This window comes from Pyricularia pennisetigena, chromosome 1 (assembly GCF_004337985.1).
Source record: "Pyricularia pennisetigena strain Br36 chromosome 1, whole genome shotgun sequence".
NCBI classification, from domain to species: Eukaryota; Fungi; Ascomycota; class Sordariomycetes; order Magnaporthales; family Pyriculariaceae; genus Pyricularia; species Pyricularia pennisetigena.
Window position 1 is genome coordinate 2,649,452 of NC_043740.1, and position 14,072 is coordinate 2,663,523.

A 14,072-nucleotide genomic window follows, 5' to 3' on the forward strand; every position below is an offset into this window, starting at 1 on the left:
AGGATCTCTCTTCCCCAGTCTCGGATGTCTGACCTCGATTGTTTGCGCGACTGGAGCTCCCGTGACGGCACCAATTGATTGCCCCTCCCCAGTACCTTGCGCAGCAACGGCAGGGCGTCAGGGTGGGCTGAATTATGGGGCATGACCGCCCCGACTACCTGGCGCCAACTGTCGTCAGCACGGACCCGCTTCCCAATTATTTGCAGCCTCAGGCAGCATTGCCAGGCACAGCTTGCCCGGGTGAGGCTCGGCCCGCGAATCTGAGCTCATGGAATTACGACCTGGACAAAAACGACCAAGAAATATCCCGTCATAGCATCACCATATTTCGCGACGACCGAACAACCTTCGACGCCCCGAAAAACACCGACAAGATGGCGTAAGTCCTCTTCCGAAGAAGCTTGGGAACATTTTGAGGCGCACCATAGTCCTATCGCTGCCCCGATTATGGCTCAATGGCATCCGAAAGTCAATCGTACGATCAGGCTGCGATCCGGTAGCTGACCTATGGCCTCCAATTGCAGCTTCGTCAACGCACCCAACAAGGTGCCTTACTACCAGCGCTTCTACCAGACTGCCTACCGCAACCACCAGCGCGTCTGGAAGATCGTGAGTCTTTATTCGGAAGGAAACCCGAGGGATAGCGTGGCGCGGCAATTGGACTCTCGCTCACACTCAAACGTCATACAGCACCCGAGGAGCAAATACATGCTTGTTCCCTACCTCGTCGGTCTTTGGGGAGGTCTCGGATGTATGTGCGATTCCAGAGAATCCAAGGCTTCAGTGAGTTAGGCTAACCATGTCAAATTATAGTGAGCCTGTGGGGTCTTGGACGTAAGGCCGCTGGCTATAACTCCTACTGGGGCGAGAAATAGATCTGAGACGGATCAGCGAGGTCTCATGAGCTTGTTAGAATTTGTTGGAGTCGAGAGGCGAAGCTGAATGCCTTGGGAAGAGAACGTATTCAAGCCTATAACAATGCCTCCAGAGGCAAATCTGCAGCATTCACTTTACTAGAGTCAGTCACGCTTTCATCGGAAAGGGGTCATCCCTCAAATAGCCATGATTACTGTGATGCCCGTATGTTCGATGTCAAGGCCTTTTTTGACCGCCTAAACACAACGTCTAAAGTACAATGGTATGCCGAATGGACGACATGATAAAAGTTTTGAGAGGGGCCATATATCTACAACTAGCAACCCCGGGCCACTATTACCAACCTGCGCTCACAGCTTGATGCAGCTTTGATTGATTCAAGATCGGCCAAACCGCTCAGGTACAGCCCAGAACACCACATACTCGTGCACTAGTAACCTTCGGCACCTGGTGCCTTCTCATCCTTTCGCAGGCTCGTGAGCAGCTCACGGAAGCGCTCCTTTCCGGATCCAGCCGCACCACCCTTGGCACCCTTGCCAGAAACGTCAACGATTTTGGAGATGCGCTCCCAGCTGGTGCCACCCGACGTGGTGTCCTCGCGGTTCTTGAGAAATTGTTCGGCGTCCTTGCGGGTCTGGGCGATGGTCTTCTCCTTCTTGTTGTTGTAGTTCTCGTAGAATTCATCAATGTTCTGCTGCGCTTCCTTGATCGTCTCGGCGCGCTGTTGTGCAAACTGCTCGGCCCGCTTGGCATTCTGCTCGTCCCTCTTCTGCCGCCACTCCTTGATCACCTCGGGTTCCTCCTCCTCCTCTGTGTATGCACCAAAGCCTGAGTTGTAGGTGACTGATGGGCCAGTAATGGTTCCACTAGCTCCCAGACCCTATATATACAGCCATAAGTTGTTAGTAAGGCTGCGCGCAAATTGGACCTTGATAGCGCGTGAGATGGGCTGGGCATACCGAGTTTGGGCTCGCTAGGTCCGGGAACTGGCTCTCAAACTCTGCATTGCCAGAGTTGCCACCACCTCCACCCAGCAGGTCATCATCGTCATCAATACCGCCATCCTCGACGGTTGCGAACTGGTTTGCGTCCTCTCCCAAGAGCGCCTTCTCTCGCGCCAGAAAATCGTCGGCAGAGGGTTCTGCTGATGTGTCCTTGACTTCGGTTTGCACTGAAATTTGGGCAGCTGTTAGTTTTCTTTTATAATCATTCTGTGGTAACAATATCATATACCACTTACCACCCGAATCAAATTCATCGAGAGAGGGAAACCGGTCCGCCATGTTGTTTGGGCAGCGCGTGATGTGGATTAGGTGGCAGAACTGGGGTATGTGGGAATCAGCCCTTGTGAGGATTCAGAATTTGTTTGCGACAAAGATGGCACGGCTGGTGGGGGATCCAATGCCGTTGATATCGTGAGTGTATTTGTCTTGCAAAGTGTAGTGGTACAAATTAGCAGTCGTCGTTAGCACATGTGCATCTATATGCTTGCGCCAGTTCGCATGGTCCAAGCTACCGCACGGCGTTTGCAGGCTGGCGGCACAACCTCAGGTACCTTAGGTTCCCTTGGCTGAGCTGATGGGGCCAAGGTGTTGCTTAATCGGCGGTGACTGGGGTTGTATGCAATTAACCGGGAGATGTCTGGGACATAAAGCGGGTCAGTTTTATGCGGCTTGTACTTTCAATTGAATCAGGCGCGCTTTCTTTCCCGTTCCGCCCCAATAAAAAGCGCGACTCTGATCAACCTTGACACTGAATTTTTGTGATGGGAACAAAAGGAGGGAGAGTGAAGGCTGGCATCATCACACACAAGGAATTCGTCTGGGAGCCATAGACCGACCTGTCCTGCAGCAGCGGACTTAAACTTTCAATTGCGGATCTTGATGCACATATAGTCGGAGTCCCTTGACTTTGGATTGACCACTGCCGAAGCTGGAGCTCCCTTCCAGATACCTGCCTGTCTGCTTCTGTACAGCAAGCTTGGTCCGATCCTGTAGATTGAGAAAAAGAGCCTCACCATCGGTTGCCTTCCTCAAGATAAAATCACACAAACATCATCATCTTCTCGGATTTATTTTGAGCTGCCTTTAAGGGCATTCTACTAGCACACATTCGGCTCCTTTATCATCCTCATTGTCTATTGTTTGACAAATCTCCACCATATACATTCCTGCTCCATTATACCCCTCGGTGCTTGAAAACAACTTCAATCCCCAACAGGGAAAAGATACATCCACAAACAAAAAGGATGGCCTACACAGACGACGCTGTGCTGGCCAAGCTCTCGGCCCTCAATGAGAGCCACGACAGCATTGCAACTGCTGCTCAATGGATCATGTTCCACCGGTGAGTTTTCCCTCAATTTATTTCCCTTACCTGCTTGCAAGCAAAAGCTGGCACCTAGCAAAAAGTTGTACATTCGGGACATGCCGATGCGGCTTATCGCATTGCCCGTTTCCTTCCCGCTTGTCACTTTGGCGCTTGTGTTTGTCTGCGTTTAATTTGCTCAAAGTACATAAGCAGCAAAGCCTAGTGCAGCGAGCCGAATCTTCCTGGTGGCCTGCCTCATTTGATCTCCCAGACTAATCATAGATATTCCTTCCTTTATCTAGCCGTCATGCAGACCGCACAGTACAGTTGTGGCTCGGCAGACTTAAGGAGTCTCCAAGCTCCAAACGCCTGAATCTCGTGTACCTAGCAAACGGTGAGTGTGAGCTTTGCCTGTATATACCTGTATATACATACATACCTTATCAACGTCCACATCTTGGTCTGCCTCAACACCCTGATTCGTTCTCAGACACTTCCCTTGAGGTCTCTTACTCCAAGCACAATCACCACAGCTTGCCTGGGCCATGCCACGAAAAATCAATGGAAACATCCTCGTCCCTATTATGAGTGACCATCTCTACCATAATCTGTTGGCATCCTTGCTGATCTGCTCTGTTGTTTTAGAGGTTACGCAGCAGTCCAAAGCTCGTCACAGGGATGATTTTGTCAATGCATTCTCGCCAATTATCGCAGAGGCTGCCGCCGTGGCCTACAAGGGTGCCTCTTCTGATGTCCAGAACAAGCTCAGACGTGTGATTGACGTCTGGAAGGACCGTAACATCTTTGAGCCAGCCATACAAGCTGCGGTCGAGGCGCGTCTAGAAGGTAAGCTAGTTTCCCCTTGGTTGCTAGACCCCATGGCATGCTTTACTGACCGTTTCCTGCAACAAAAGATTTGGACAAGGCAAAGGGCATACCAAAATCTTCCAGCTTTGGCGCCTCCGGTCTATCCGGCTCGGGTGGGTCTGTGCCATCCGAGCTCAGTGCCCTGGTTGCTCCGCAGCAAAATGTCTCGAAGCAGCAGTTGCCTATGAAGTCTGCTATTAGTGCCGCCAATCAGGACTATGAAAGGCTCACCAACCCTGCAAACCCGGTACCTACTGCGCCCGTATACGCTGCGCGGCTTAACGGCTTGCTCAAGACTCTGGCAACCGCAGAGGGCGCTGTTGCCGAATGCGTCAAGGCACGCAAGGAGCTTATTGGTGCCTTGGAGAAGATGCTTGACTCTAACAGGGAAGCTCTTCGAGCGGACGAGGCCCAGCTCGTTGAGCTGTCATCGCGCAGGCAGGCCATCGACGCAAAGAAGAGTGACGTTGAGATGGCCATCATGTCCGGACTCAGCATGCAAGACAATTCCGTACCGCACGGTGGCGCTCCGGATGGACCACCTGCGCCCGACCCAGCTCAGCCCCAGGTTGAGGCTCTCACTCCACCCTCCGCCGGCGCAGATGACAATATGTACGACAACAGCGCCAGCTTTGCACCGCCGCCTCCCGAGCTTGTACCGGCTACCGAGCAACCGACGGGGGTACAGCCGATGGCTTCGGGAATTGAGATGCTGTCCAACATAGCATCGCAGTATCACTCAGTGCCCACAAACGGCAACGCCAATAAACGTCGTCGTGTTGAGTCTGGGGAGGAGTTCCCGGATCTGGGCAAAGATGATGGCATTGATCCTGATGTTAAGGAGATGCTTAGCAACGATGTCAAGGCAGAAGCTGCTTGATGGTCGTAGTGTGCCACTCTGCTCGTTGAGAGCCATCTTGGAATATTTTTTTTGACTCCATATTGATGACCTTGTGCTGAAGCTGAACACTTTCTAAGTCAAAAAAGTGTGTATGCAAACAATGGTCTTGTACCGTGTCTTTTATTTTCAGAAAAAAAAAAATGACAACAGAATTGTGTGCATTGCTTGTGAGGATATCCCCAAGCGTGTATCTAGTTCTGGACTTATCAAAGGGTGTTCTATTTTATGGGTACCTATAAACATAAGAATTGATTGACCCAAGGCGTGTTATTTGCGAACACCAACAACGAATAGACTTGCCAGGCAAGAATCTTTACACTTGTTCTTGTTCCTCTTGATTTTCTCAATTTTTGCTTCTAATGATAACCTTTGATGACGTGAACCCGGGTCGAGATGTAAACTGAGGCTTGTACCGACTAAAGTAACTAGCCTAGACCACATACGTCAATCAACCCTTTCTGTGCTAGAGCCTCCCAAGCACTCACTGGTCGACACCCGAAGTTTCCCGATATGTTTAGGCATCGTGAAAAATGACTGAGAAAAGTCAGAGAAACACAGGTATACAAGTAGATAAAATATTCAGGCGACCTACAGCAATTAAGAATACGATCTCATTCAAATTCAACACTCGGCTGTTACTGTGATTATCTGATCAAAAAGGACAAGGAAGTCCGAGGTCATGGTGGATGCGCCTCGGGCGGATAGACAGATAGTTGTAGCTCCGAAAGTGATGTGCAGGGGTGTGGGGCGCCGCTTTGCATGCTCGTTCCGTCATTCACTTTTTTTTTTTTTTTTCTCTCTTCCGATGCTTATTTCAATGTTCTTACTGCGTCAGCCCTTGTCAAGATTGGATTCTACCAGCTGGCGACAAACCCTCGCACTTACCTGGCCATGAATTGTAGAAACTTCAGGCTTCTTCCCCGATAAGGAGCCATCGATTAATATTCTTCTCAACAACGGACAAAATGGTTTCGGGAGCGGTGCGGCGCACCGTGCTGCTCCCGCACCTCGGAGCTCCCGGTTCAGCACAACTATTCGTCTCCGCGCGTTCTCATTCAGTACCCCTCCGTGAGCCACTGCTGCCCAGTGCAGCCACTTGGGCATGCTCAAAGATTCAGGCTCAGCCGATTCGACCTTTTTCTGCTGCTACAACGACATCTTTCACGCGCGCGAACAAGATTGCACCAGCGGGATCGCGTCTCAGCACGCTGCCAGCCAAGGCGCCCACGTCATTTCTAGGCCTGGGTAACCGGTTTAGCTCACCCTCTGGCATTCTGCGACGATTCTCGACGACTCCAACACCATGGAAGCAGGCTGCCAAGGGGACGAGCCTGCAAGAGGATTCACGGGAAGATAGCAAGGCTCTAGGGAACGCGCAAGCGAAGAAGGATGGAGATGTGGCAACGCCCAGCGCGAACCCCAGCGATGATGGGCTTGAGTCTCTAGGGTTCAAAAAGAGTGAAAAGGCACTCAAGGCGTCGCAGATCAACATGAGCGCACGGCTATCCAAGGAAAGTAAGGCACAGCCCTCCAAGGCTGGCATGGGCGAGATATGGAGATTGCTCAAGATTGCGCGACCAGAGCTCAAGTGGCTCGCAATCGCCTTTGTCTTTCTTCTCATCTCATCCAGCGTCACCATGTCGATTCCTTTCTCTGTTGGGCGGATCCTTGACCTGGCGACCAAGGGCGATGTAGAGAGCACCCGCATCTTCGGCCTCACCCTGACCCAGTTCTTCGTGGCCTTTGGTGCCTTCTTGACCCTGGGTGCTGTGGCCAACTTTGGCCGCATCATCCTGCTGCGGATAGTCGGCGAGCGTGTCGTTGCCCGCCTGCGGTCGCAGCTTTACCGCCGCACGTACACGCAGGATGCCGAGTTCTTCGATGCCAACCGTGTGGGCGATCTCATCTCGCGTCTCAGCTCGGACAGTGTCATAGTAGGAAAGAGCATCACGCAGAACGTGTCGGACGGCATGCGCTCAATCGTGAGCGGCTGTGCTGGCGGTGTTGCAATGCTCTGGCTTAGCCCCAAGCTAACGTCGATCCTGCTGCTCATGTTTCCGCCAATCGCTATCGGTGCCTTCATATATGGTCGTATGATCCGCAACATCAGTCGGCAAATCCAACGGAACTTGGGAACACTGACCAAGATCGCCGAGGAGCGGTTGGGAAACATCAAGACAAGCCAGGCTTTTGCCGGTGAGATTCAAGAGGTTCACAGATATAACAACCAGATCAGGAAGATTTTCTCCCTGGGCAAAAAGGAGTCTTTTGTGGCTGCAACCTTCTACGGCTCTACGGGCTGGGCGGGCAACATGACTATCCTCGCCTTGTTGGTTGTTGGAGGAGGTTTGGTTCGGTCGGGATCTATGTCTCTAGGTGACCTCACTTCCTTTATGATGTACACGGCCTTTGCAGGATCCAGTCTCTTCGGAGTATCAGGGTTCTATTCAGAACTCATGAAGGGTGTCGGCGCCGCAAGCCGTCTGTTTGAGCTTCAGGACCGCAAGCCTACCATTCCCCAGACTGTTGGAATTAAGGTCAAGTCGGCACAGGGGCCCATCAAATTCTCCAATGTGTGCTTTGCCTACCCAACCCGCCCAGCCGTTTCCATCTTCAATGGCCTGGACTTCGAGATCCCATCTGGGAGCAACGTCTGTGTGGTCGGACCTTCGGGTGGTGGCAAGTCTACCGTGGCAAGCCTGCTGCTGCGATTCTACAACCCTACGTCTGGTACAATCACGATCAACGGCGTGGACATCTCCAAGATGAACGTCAAGTCTCTCAGACGGCGCATTGGCATGGTGGCCCAGGAGCCAGTGCTGTTCTCCGGCACCGTCGCAGAAAACATTGCCTATGGCCGACCTGAAGCCTCTAGGGCCGAGATCGTAGCCGCGGCTCAAAAGGCTAATTGCGGCTTTATCAGCGATTTCCCCGATGGCCTCGAGACGCAAGTCGGTGCCCGCGGCGCGCAGCTGTCTGGTGGCCAGAAGCAGCGCATCGCTATTGCGCGTGCCCTGCTCAAAGACCCGGATATTCTCATCCTAGACGAGGCAACATCGGCGCTCGACGCCGAGTCGGAGACCTTGGTGAACGCTGCGCTTGCACAGCTGCTCAAGGGACGCAACACCACCATCAGCATTGCCCACCGCCTGTCGACTATCAAGAGGAGCGATAAGATCATTGTGCTCTCCAGCGAGGGCAGGGTCGCCGAGATTGGAAGCTACAAGGAGCTGAGCGCCAACCCCGACAGTGCCTTTAGTCAGCTCATGGAGTGGCAGATGAGCGGTGGTGACCTCCCGACTCAGCAGAGGCCCCCACCCACTATCACCGAGGCGGAGGCGATATCGGAGGAGCTCGAGACCGACGAGGAGGCGACAGTCGAGGAGGAGGAGGAGGATGTTGAGGAGCGCGATGGGAATGATGCTAAGAAGACATCGGAGAAGCAGTAATTTGTCGAAATAGAGCCACATATACCTTGTATTAATGGGCATCCGGCTGGGGGAGCGTTTGGCTTGTTTCGTTGTTTCAGTCCGTGATAGAGTTGCTCTCTACAGGTCACAGCTGGCATTGACGAGGATGGATGCATCTTTTGTTTCATATATCTTTGTATTTTAATGGGTGCAATATGTTTGAAAACCTACGTTTGGGGATGGGGACAGGAAATGGGGCGGCGACGGCACTCCACTCGATCACATTTGGGTGTCACCAGTTAGAGAAGCCATGGTGTTCGCAATGCCCAGGGCACTGGGCACTGGGCACTGGGCACAAGGTATGATGCCTTGGCCTACCTGGGCAAAGAGAGGTTGAGGAACTTGACACCTTGGCATCTTGGCGTCTTTGTTTTGTAGAAGATAAAAATCAATAAAAAAAAACAGAGCAGGAACCAAAAGATCCTTTGTATTTTGCTACTAGTGAAGTGGAACAGCCTGCAAAGCTGTCTAGAGAATGCCGCCCCGTTTATGGTATCTTTCAGCTACATAGCTATCCGTCCAAAAACGAAGCATTCTCCTGCCGGACTGCCTTAGAACAAAGGCTAGAATATTCCTTATATACTTCAGAAACAACAAGATACTAAGTCACCGTCTACGTGCTGCACATAGGAACCGGTGAAACTTCGTGGTCACCAATGTTACTTTTGCTGACTCGATTTGTGGGCTAGGGGATTGAAAATCTAGACAAGGAATTTAATAGAAACCTTTCAAGGTTTACAATTGAAGTTTTGAGCGAATCTTCCTTTTTTCTTCTTTTTTTTCTCAAAGGAGGCAAGCGCCGGTAGTAGACAACTGTTGGGTCACGTCGGATTTTAGCATTCGTCATTTTGCAATTTCCCCCCATGTGGGTATAGAATTGTTCAAGAAAGAAACCCCGTAGTACGAAGTCAACCACAAATGCAACGTTGGTCGACTCCCAAGAAGGCGGGCGGAAGAGAGCCCGAAGGATCTAAGTTTATTGGCGGGGAACAAAAAAAATAGAAAAGTTGCCGCCCGCTGGGTGACCGAGACTTGGCATATCCAGAAACAAAGCGCGGAGTCACCTTTTTGGTAGAACGACATATAGGGAAAAACGGGGCAATGATGTTTTTACGTATTCTAATCGCGTGTTTCAAAAGACGCTTGCTTTGCTTATCAGCCAGCTCCGGAGTAAATTTCATGCAGGCAATATGCTAATGAATCAAATGTAGAGGCCTATATGTGTACGGTTTAGCTAACTGACCAAGTACTTTAACAATGTGAAATTTTGGCGCCTGCCCTATTTTGTCATTGAACTTCACTATTTTTTTTTTTTTTTTTTTTTTTTTTTTTTTTTTTTTTTTGAAACGATAAAAAGAAAAAAAGAAAAAATTGTACATCATCTGCTCGAAAAAGTCAGACCACAATTGGGGTTTCCAGGCCTGTTGCTTGTTGATTGAGCAAATACTCGTTCTGGAACAGGTACCTATACCCACGTCTTCCAGATATGGACGTGACACCCACTACTAACCCTTGCTGACCGAGTAGGTTGGAGGTTCGCTTCTGCATAAAGTACTCTGGATACGCCTACCCAAGCTGCATTTTCGAGACTCGCAATCTTATGCAGGTGGCTGCTATTAGCTTACAGTAACGAACGCTTCCGCGGAAAGCCTTGTCTGTTCACAGGATTTCACTGTCTTTTGTTTTGTTCTCCTGGTTGTTTTGTTGTTTGACCCCAATATTTTTTTCCAAGTTTAATTCGTGTAACCAATTAACTCCAAAAAAAGGCCCATCAACATCCCAGCTGAACCCCCTGTCACTAGCTAGGAACACCCCTCCGTCCGATATCGCTTTCAACAAGGCTTTTTTTGGGCGCCAGTGAAAGAGTTAGAGTCACAATAACAACAATCCGTCATTTGCATGGTATACACAGACATTCAATTAGCTGTGCGACTGGTCTGGCGCAAACCGTTTCCCAGCTGTCATCCAAAGACGAGACTGCAAATATAATTTGCGCATAGACAGAAGCATCCCGCTTGGCAGGATGGCTCGGTCCACGATGAAGAACAACAGCGAGAATGGGTGGGTTGTGCAAAAGTTTGGCGGCACCAGCGTCGGCAAGTTCCCCGACAAGATCGCTGAGGACATTGTGCAGCCCTACTTGCGGAACAATAAGCTCGTCGTCGTCTGCTCGGCCAGGAGTTCTGGGAAGAAGGTGACTGGAACCACAAGCCGGTGCGTTTTTCTTCTCACTCGCCGTTTCGGCCCTTGTCAATGGCCCATCACATCACCAACATCTTCCCGGGCCTCTCTATATTTTTTTACAGATGAGTGACATACTAACAGGCGAATCGCACTGTTCATTAGACTATTAGAAGTCTTTCGTCGACTCAAGAGCCTCGAGATCAGCATAGAACCGACACAGACTGAACTGATCGACGAAGCGAGGAGGATAATCCAGGACATATGCGACGACCATGTCGCAGCGGCGGAGAAGTTCGTAAGAGACGCGAGCCGGTGCGCAATGTTGATCAAGGATATACAAGACGAGTGCTTAGAGCTGTGCGAGTATATCGTAGCAGCGAAGCGCTTCCACCTCGAGGTCAATGCGAGGTCAAAAGACCGCGTTGCTAGTTTTGGCGAAAAGTTGAGCTGCAGGTTCATGGCCTGCTTGCTGGAAGATAGGGTACGTCATCTCTAAGCCTTCTGGCGACTTTCTTTCTTTCTTTTTTTTTTCACGTGGCGTCCTGTCGCCGACAACAGCAGCCGATGGTTGCTTCTTGTATTAACCTTCCGTTTCTCGAGGAGTTCAGAATGTCGAAGCACAATATGTGGATCTATCCGACGCCCTCAGCTACGAAGGAGCAAGGCGGCTCGACCATACATTTTACAGTGACGCTGCGGCCGTCATTCGAAAAAAGATTCTTGCCTGCGGGGACAAAGTTCCCATAGTGACAGGCTTCTTCGGCAACGTCCCGGGCAGTCTACTAGATGGCGACATTGGGCGCGGCTACACAGATTTATGCGCAGCGCTCATCGCAGTGGGACTGAAGGCAGGGGAGCTACAGGTGTGGAAGGAAGTCGATGGCATCTTCACTGCAGATCCGACCAAGGTGCCTACGGCACGGTTGATCGGGGCCATCACGCCGTCGGAGGCCGCAGAGCTGACCTTTTACGGCTCCGAAGTGATTCACCACCTTACAATGGACCAGGTCATCAAGGCCGACCCGCCAATCCCGATTCGCATCAAGAACGTCAAGAACCCCCGGGGAGAAGGCACCATCGTCGTTCCGGACCCGGTCTTTGCGCCGGGCAAGGAGCTGCGGAGGTCACGACCATCCGACCAAGATTGCGTCGGGCGCAAGACACCCAAGCGGCCTACGGCGGTAACCATCAAGGATGGGATATCGGTAATCAACGTTCACTCGAACAAGCGGTCCATCGCGCACGGCTTCTTTGCGCGCGTCTTCTCCATCCTCGACCAGAACCAGGTCTCGGTCGACCTGATTTCGACATCAGAGGTGCACGTCTCGATGGCGATTCACTCTGCGAGCGACAATGGCGGCAACTTTGACAGGGCGCGCGCCGAACTCGGAGACTGCGGCGAGGTCAGTGTCCTGCACGACATGGCCATTCTGAGTCTTGTTGGTGCGGACATGAAGAACATGGTCGGTGTGGCGGGCAAGATGTTCTCCACGCTGGGAGAGCATAACGTAAATATCGAGATGATCTCACAAGGTAAGTGTTGTGTGGACGCTTTGAACCCTTCCAACTTTTGGGTCGTGAGCCTTGCTAATTAGCTCATACCATTTGTTTAGGCGCAAGCGAGATCAATATTTCTTGTGTAATCGATGCCCGAGAGGCTACACGTGCGATGAACATCTTGCATACAAATCTATTTACCTTTTTAGAATAATGATGAAATAGAGTGTTTGATTCTGTCCAAACACCCGAACTCGCCGACTGTGCTGTCGTGCAGGGAATGAACTCGTTGCCAGGTTTTGTCTCGGAATGGCGCAGGAGTATTTCATGACGAATGAATACCTACGTTGCAATCAATGACAGATCATGTATCAGCACAGGCGGAATATTCATCTCGATTGCTTCTCTGCCGTCTCCAGAATGACAAGCCAGGGGAGCCTAGACAAGGCTGGAATGACTGTTGCGACCCTTACCTACCCTGTATTCAAGCAACCTAGCAAGCTGACAACCGGGAAGTTGCCAATACTGAACCCCGCCCAAATGATGGCGCGTCCAAGCCCCATCAGACAGACGTCAGCACCTCAGTTAGGTTACCAAAGTGGTCCAGTACCTCCCATCAGTCAACCTCCTCCTGTCTTCTGCATTTTCCTTTAGGCTTCCTTCACCATCTTGTTCGACAACGAATCGACCGACATTGTTGAAGATCCCGACGTGACACGGTATCATACGTTTCTTTCTATTGAATAAGATGACGCGGACGGTGGTTTACAGTGCAGCGCTGGTGGCGTTTGTGTCAGGTACGTCGGTTCGTTTTGTTTGCTTGCCCCTGTAGCAAGCGAACTGCGGAGCTTCCATTCGCAGCAAGCAAGCAAGCAGCAAGCACGTCATACATAGTCACCCCCCAAAGCAGCGCCAGCAAAGTACGCTTTCAAGCACTTTGGTGATATTACATCGCGTTCAATACGGTGCACCACACCGCATGTTATAGACAATAGTCAAATATGCACATTTTATTCTTTCTTCCTCCAATTTAGCGTTGGTATATCCCGCCGCTGACCACGTCGCTACCAAAAACACCAAAAATGCAGCGACCGCGATGACACTGGCGTCGATCGCCCTGCCCAACTGGATCAGTTACAATATAACCTCTATCAAGGGGCATTCGATAGCACGCAACATTGGCCTGCACAAGACGTGCTCGTCGGGAATCGACCCGTTTTTGGACTCGACTATCTGCCGGTCGTTCCCGATCGAGCGTGAGGACTGCGCCGGGGACGAGCGGGGCTTCTGCAGCATATGGCGCACCACGGGTTTTCTCATGTCGCTTGCCATCGTCGTCGAGCTCGCGACCCTGGTCGGGTTCTTGGTCATCATGGCCGGCGGCAAGATGAAGCGCGTGACAGGCTGGAAGATACTGAGCAGCCTCTTGGCTGGCATCGCCGCGCTGTTGCTCATGTCCATGGGGACAGTTGTGCGTATATCCTTTTCCCCCTTTGATCTTTGTCTCATACGTTGCGTGGGGGCCCGGAAAGTACTAACGATGGTGACAGGCCTACATCTTTGATAATGATGACAAGTTTTCAGTGCCTGGGTGGAGTTTGGACAAATCGTGGATTATGACGACTATCAGCGCTGCTTTTTGTCTCTTGTGCGCGGCGGTGTTCCCGATATCGGCTCACTTTCTGCCAGCAGAAGGTGACTATGAGTTTCTTCGAGACCCTGTACATGCTTAAGCCGAGAGCTGGCGATCTTGAGACGGGTGGGCCATTGCTCCAGGGTGCGAGCTGGAGTGGTCGTCTAGGCACACATATCTGCACATATTAGCACTTTTGGTACCAAGCGGCTTTTATAGGAACAACAGTACGTACAAGGAATGAGCGACATTTACGAAGATGAGTTATCATGCGGGTGAGAGAAGTCATTTATGATGGTGTCGAATATAAGAAAGTGAGGGCCACTATTACAAG

At 51.2% G+C, this 14,072-nt stretch overlaps 5 protein-coding genes across 5 annotated transcripts; 4 read left to right on the forward strand and 1 right to left on the reverse strand.

Moving 5' to 3' along the window:
• Positions 1-134: 134 nt before the first annotated feature.
• PpBr36_07349 (uncharacterized protein) lies at positions 135-875 on the forward strand (the record flags this gene model as incomplete). The annotated part of the gene is made up of 3 exons (XM_029894486.1): positions 135-379; positions 525-751; positions 814-875. 3 exons carry the CDS (start codon positions 135-137, stop codon positions 873-875), a joined length of 534 nt encoding a protein of 177 aa, XP_029748507.1.
• Positions 876-1,306: 431 nt separating this feature from the next.
• On the reverse strand, positions 1,307-2,159 carry PpBr36_07350 (uncharacterized protein; the record flags this gene model as incomplete). The annotated part of the gene is made up of 3 exons (XM_029894487.1): positions 1,307-1,756; positions 1,836-2,047; positions 2,117-2,159. 3 exons carry the CDS (start codon positions 2,157-2,159, stop codon positions 1,307-1,309), a joined length of 705 nt encoding a protein of 234 aa, XP_029747924.1.
• Positions 2,160-3,124: 965 nt separating this feature from the next.
• On the forward strand, positions 3,125-4,933 carry PpBr36_07351 (uncharacterized protein; the record flags this gene model as incomplete). The annotated part of the gene is made up of 4 exons (XM_029894488.1): positions 3,125-3,222; positions 3,489-3,580; positions 3,832-4,032; positions 4,101-4,933. 4 exons carry the CDS (start codon positions 3,125-3,127, stop codon positions 4,931-4,933), a joined length of 1,224 nt encoding a protein of 407 aa, XP_029747923.1.
• Positions 4,934-5,919: 986 nt separating this feature from the next.
• PpBr36_07352 (uncharacterized protein) lies at positions 5,920-8,403 on the forward strand (the record flags this gene model as incomplete). Its single annotated transcript, XM_029894489.1, has 1 exon — positions 5,920-8,403. The coding sequence occupies one exon, from the start codon at positions 5,920-5,922 to the stop codon at positions 8,401-8,403; it is 2,484 nt and encodes an 827-aa protein (XP_029747922.1).
• Positions 8,404-10,447: 2,044 nt separating this feature from the next.
• Positions 10,448-13,838, forward strand: PpBr36_07353 (uncharacterized protein; the record flags this gene model as incomplete). The annotated part of the gene is made up of 5 exons (XM_029894490.1): positions 10,448-10,638; positions 10,771-11,089; positions 11,217-12,141; positions 13,194-13,576; positions 13,656-13,838. 5 exons carry the CDS (start codon positions 10,448-10,450, stop codon positions 13,836-13,838), a joined length of 2,001 nt encoding a protein of 666 aa, XP_029747921.1.
• Between the last annotated feature and the right edge of the window lie 234 nt (positions 13,839-14,072).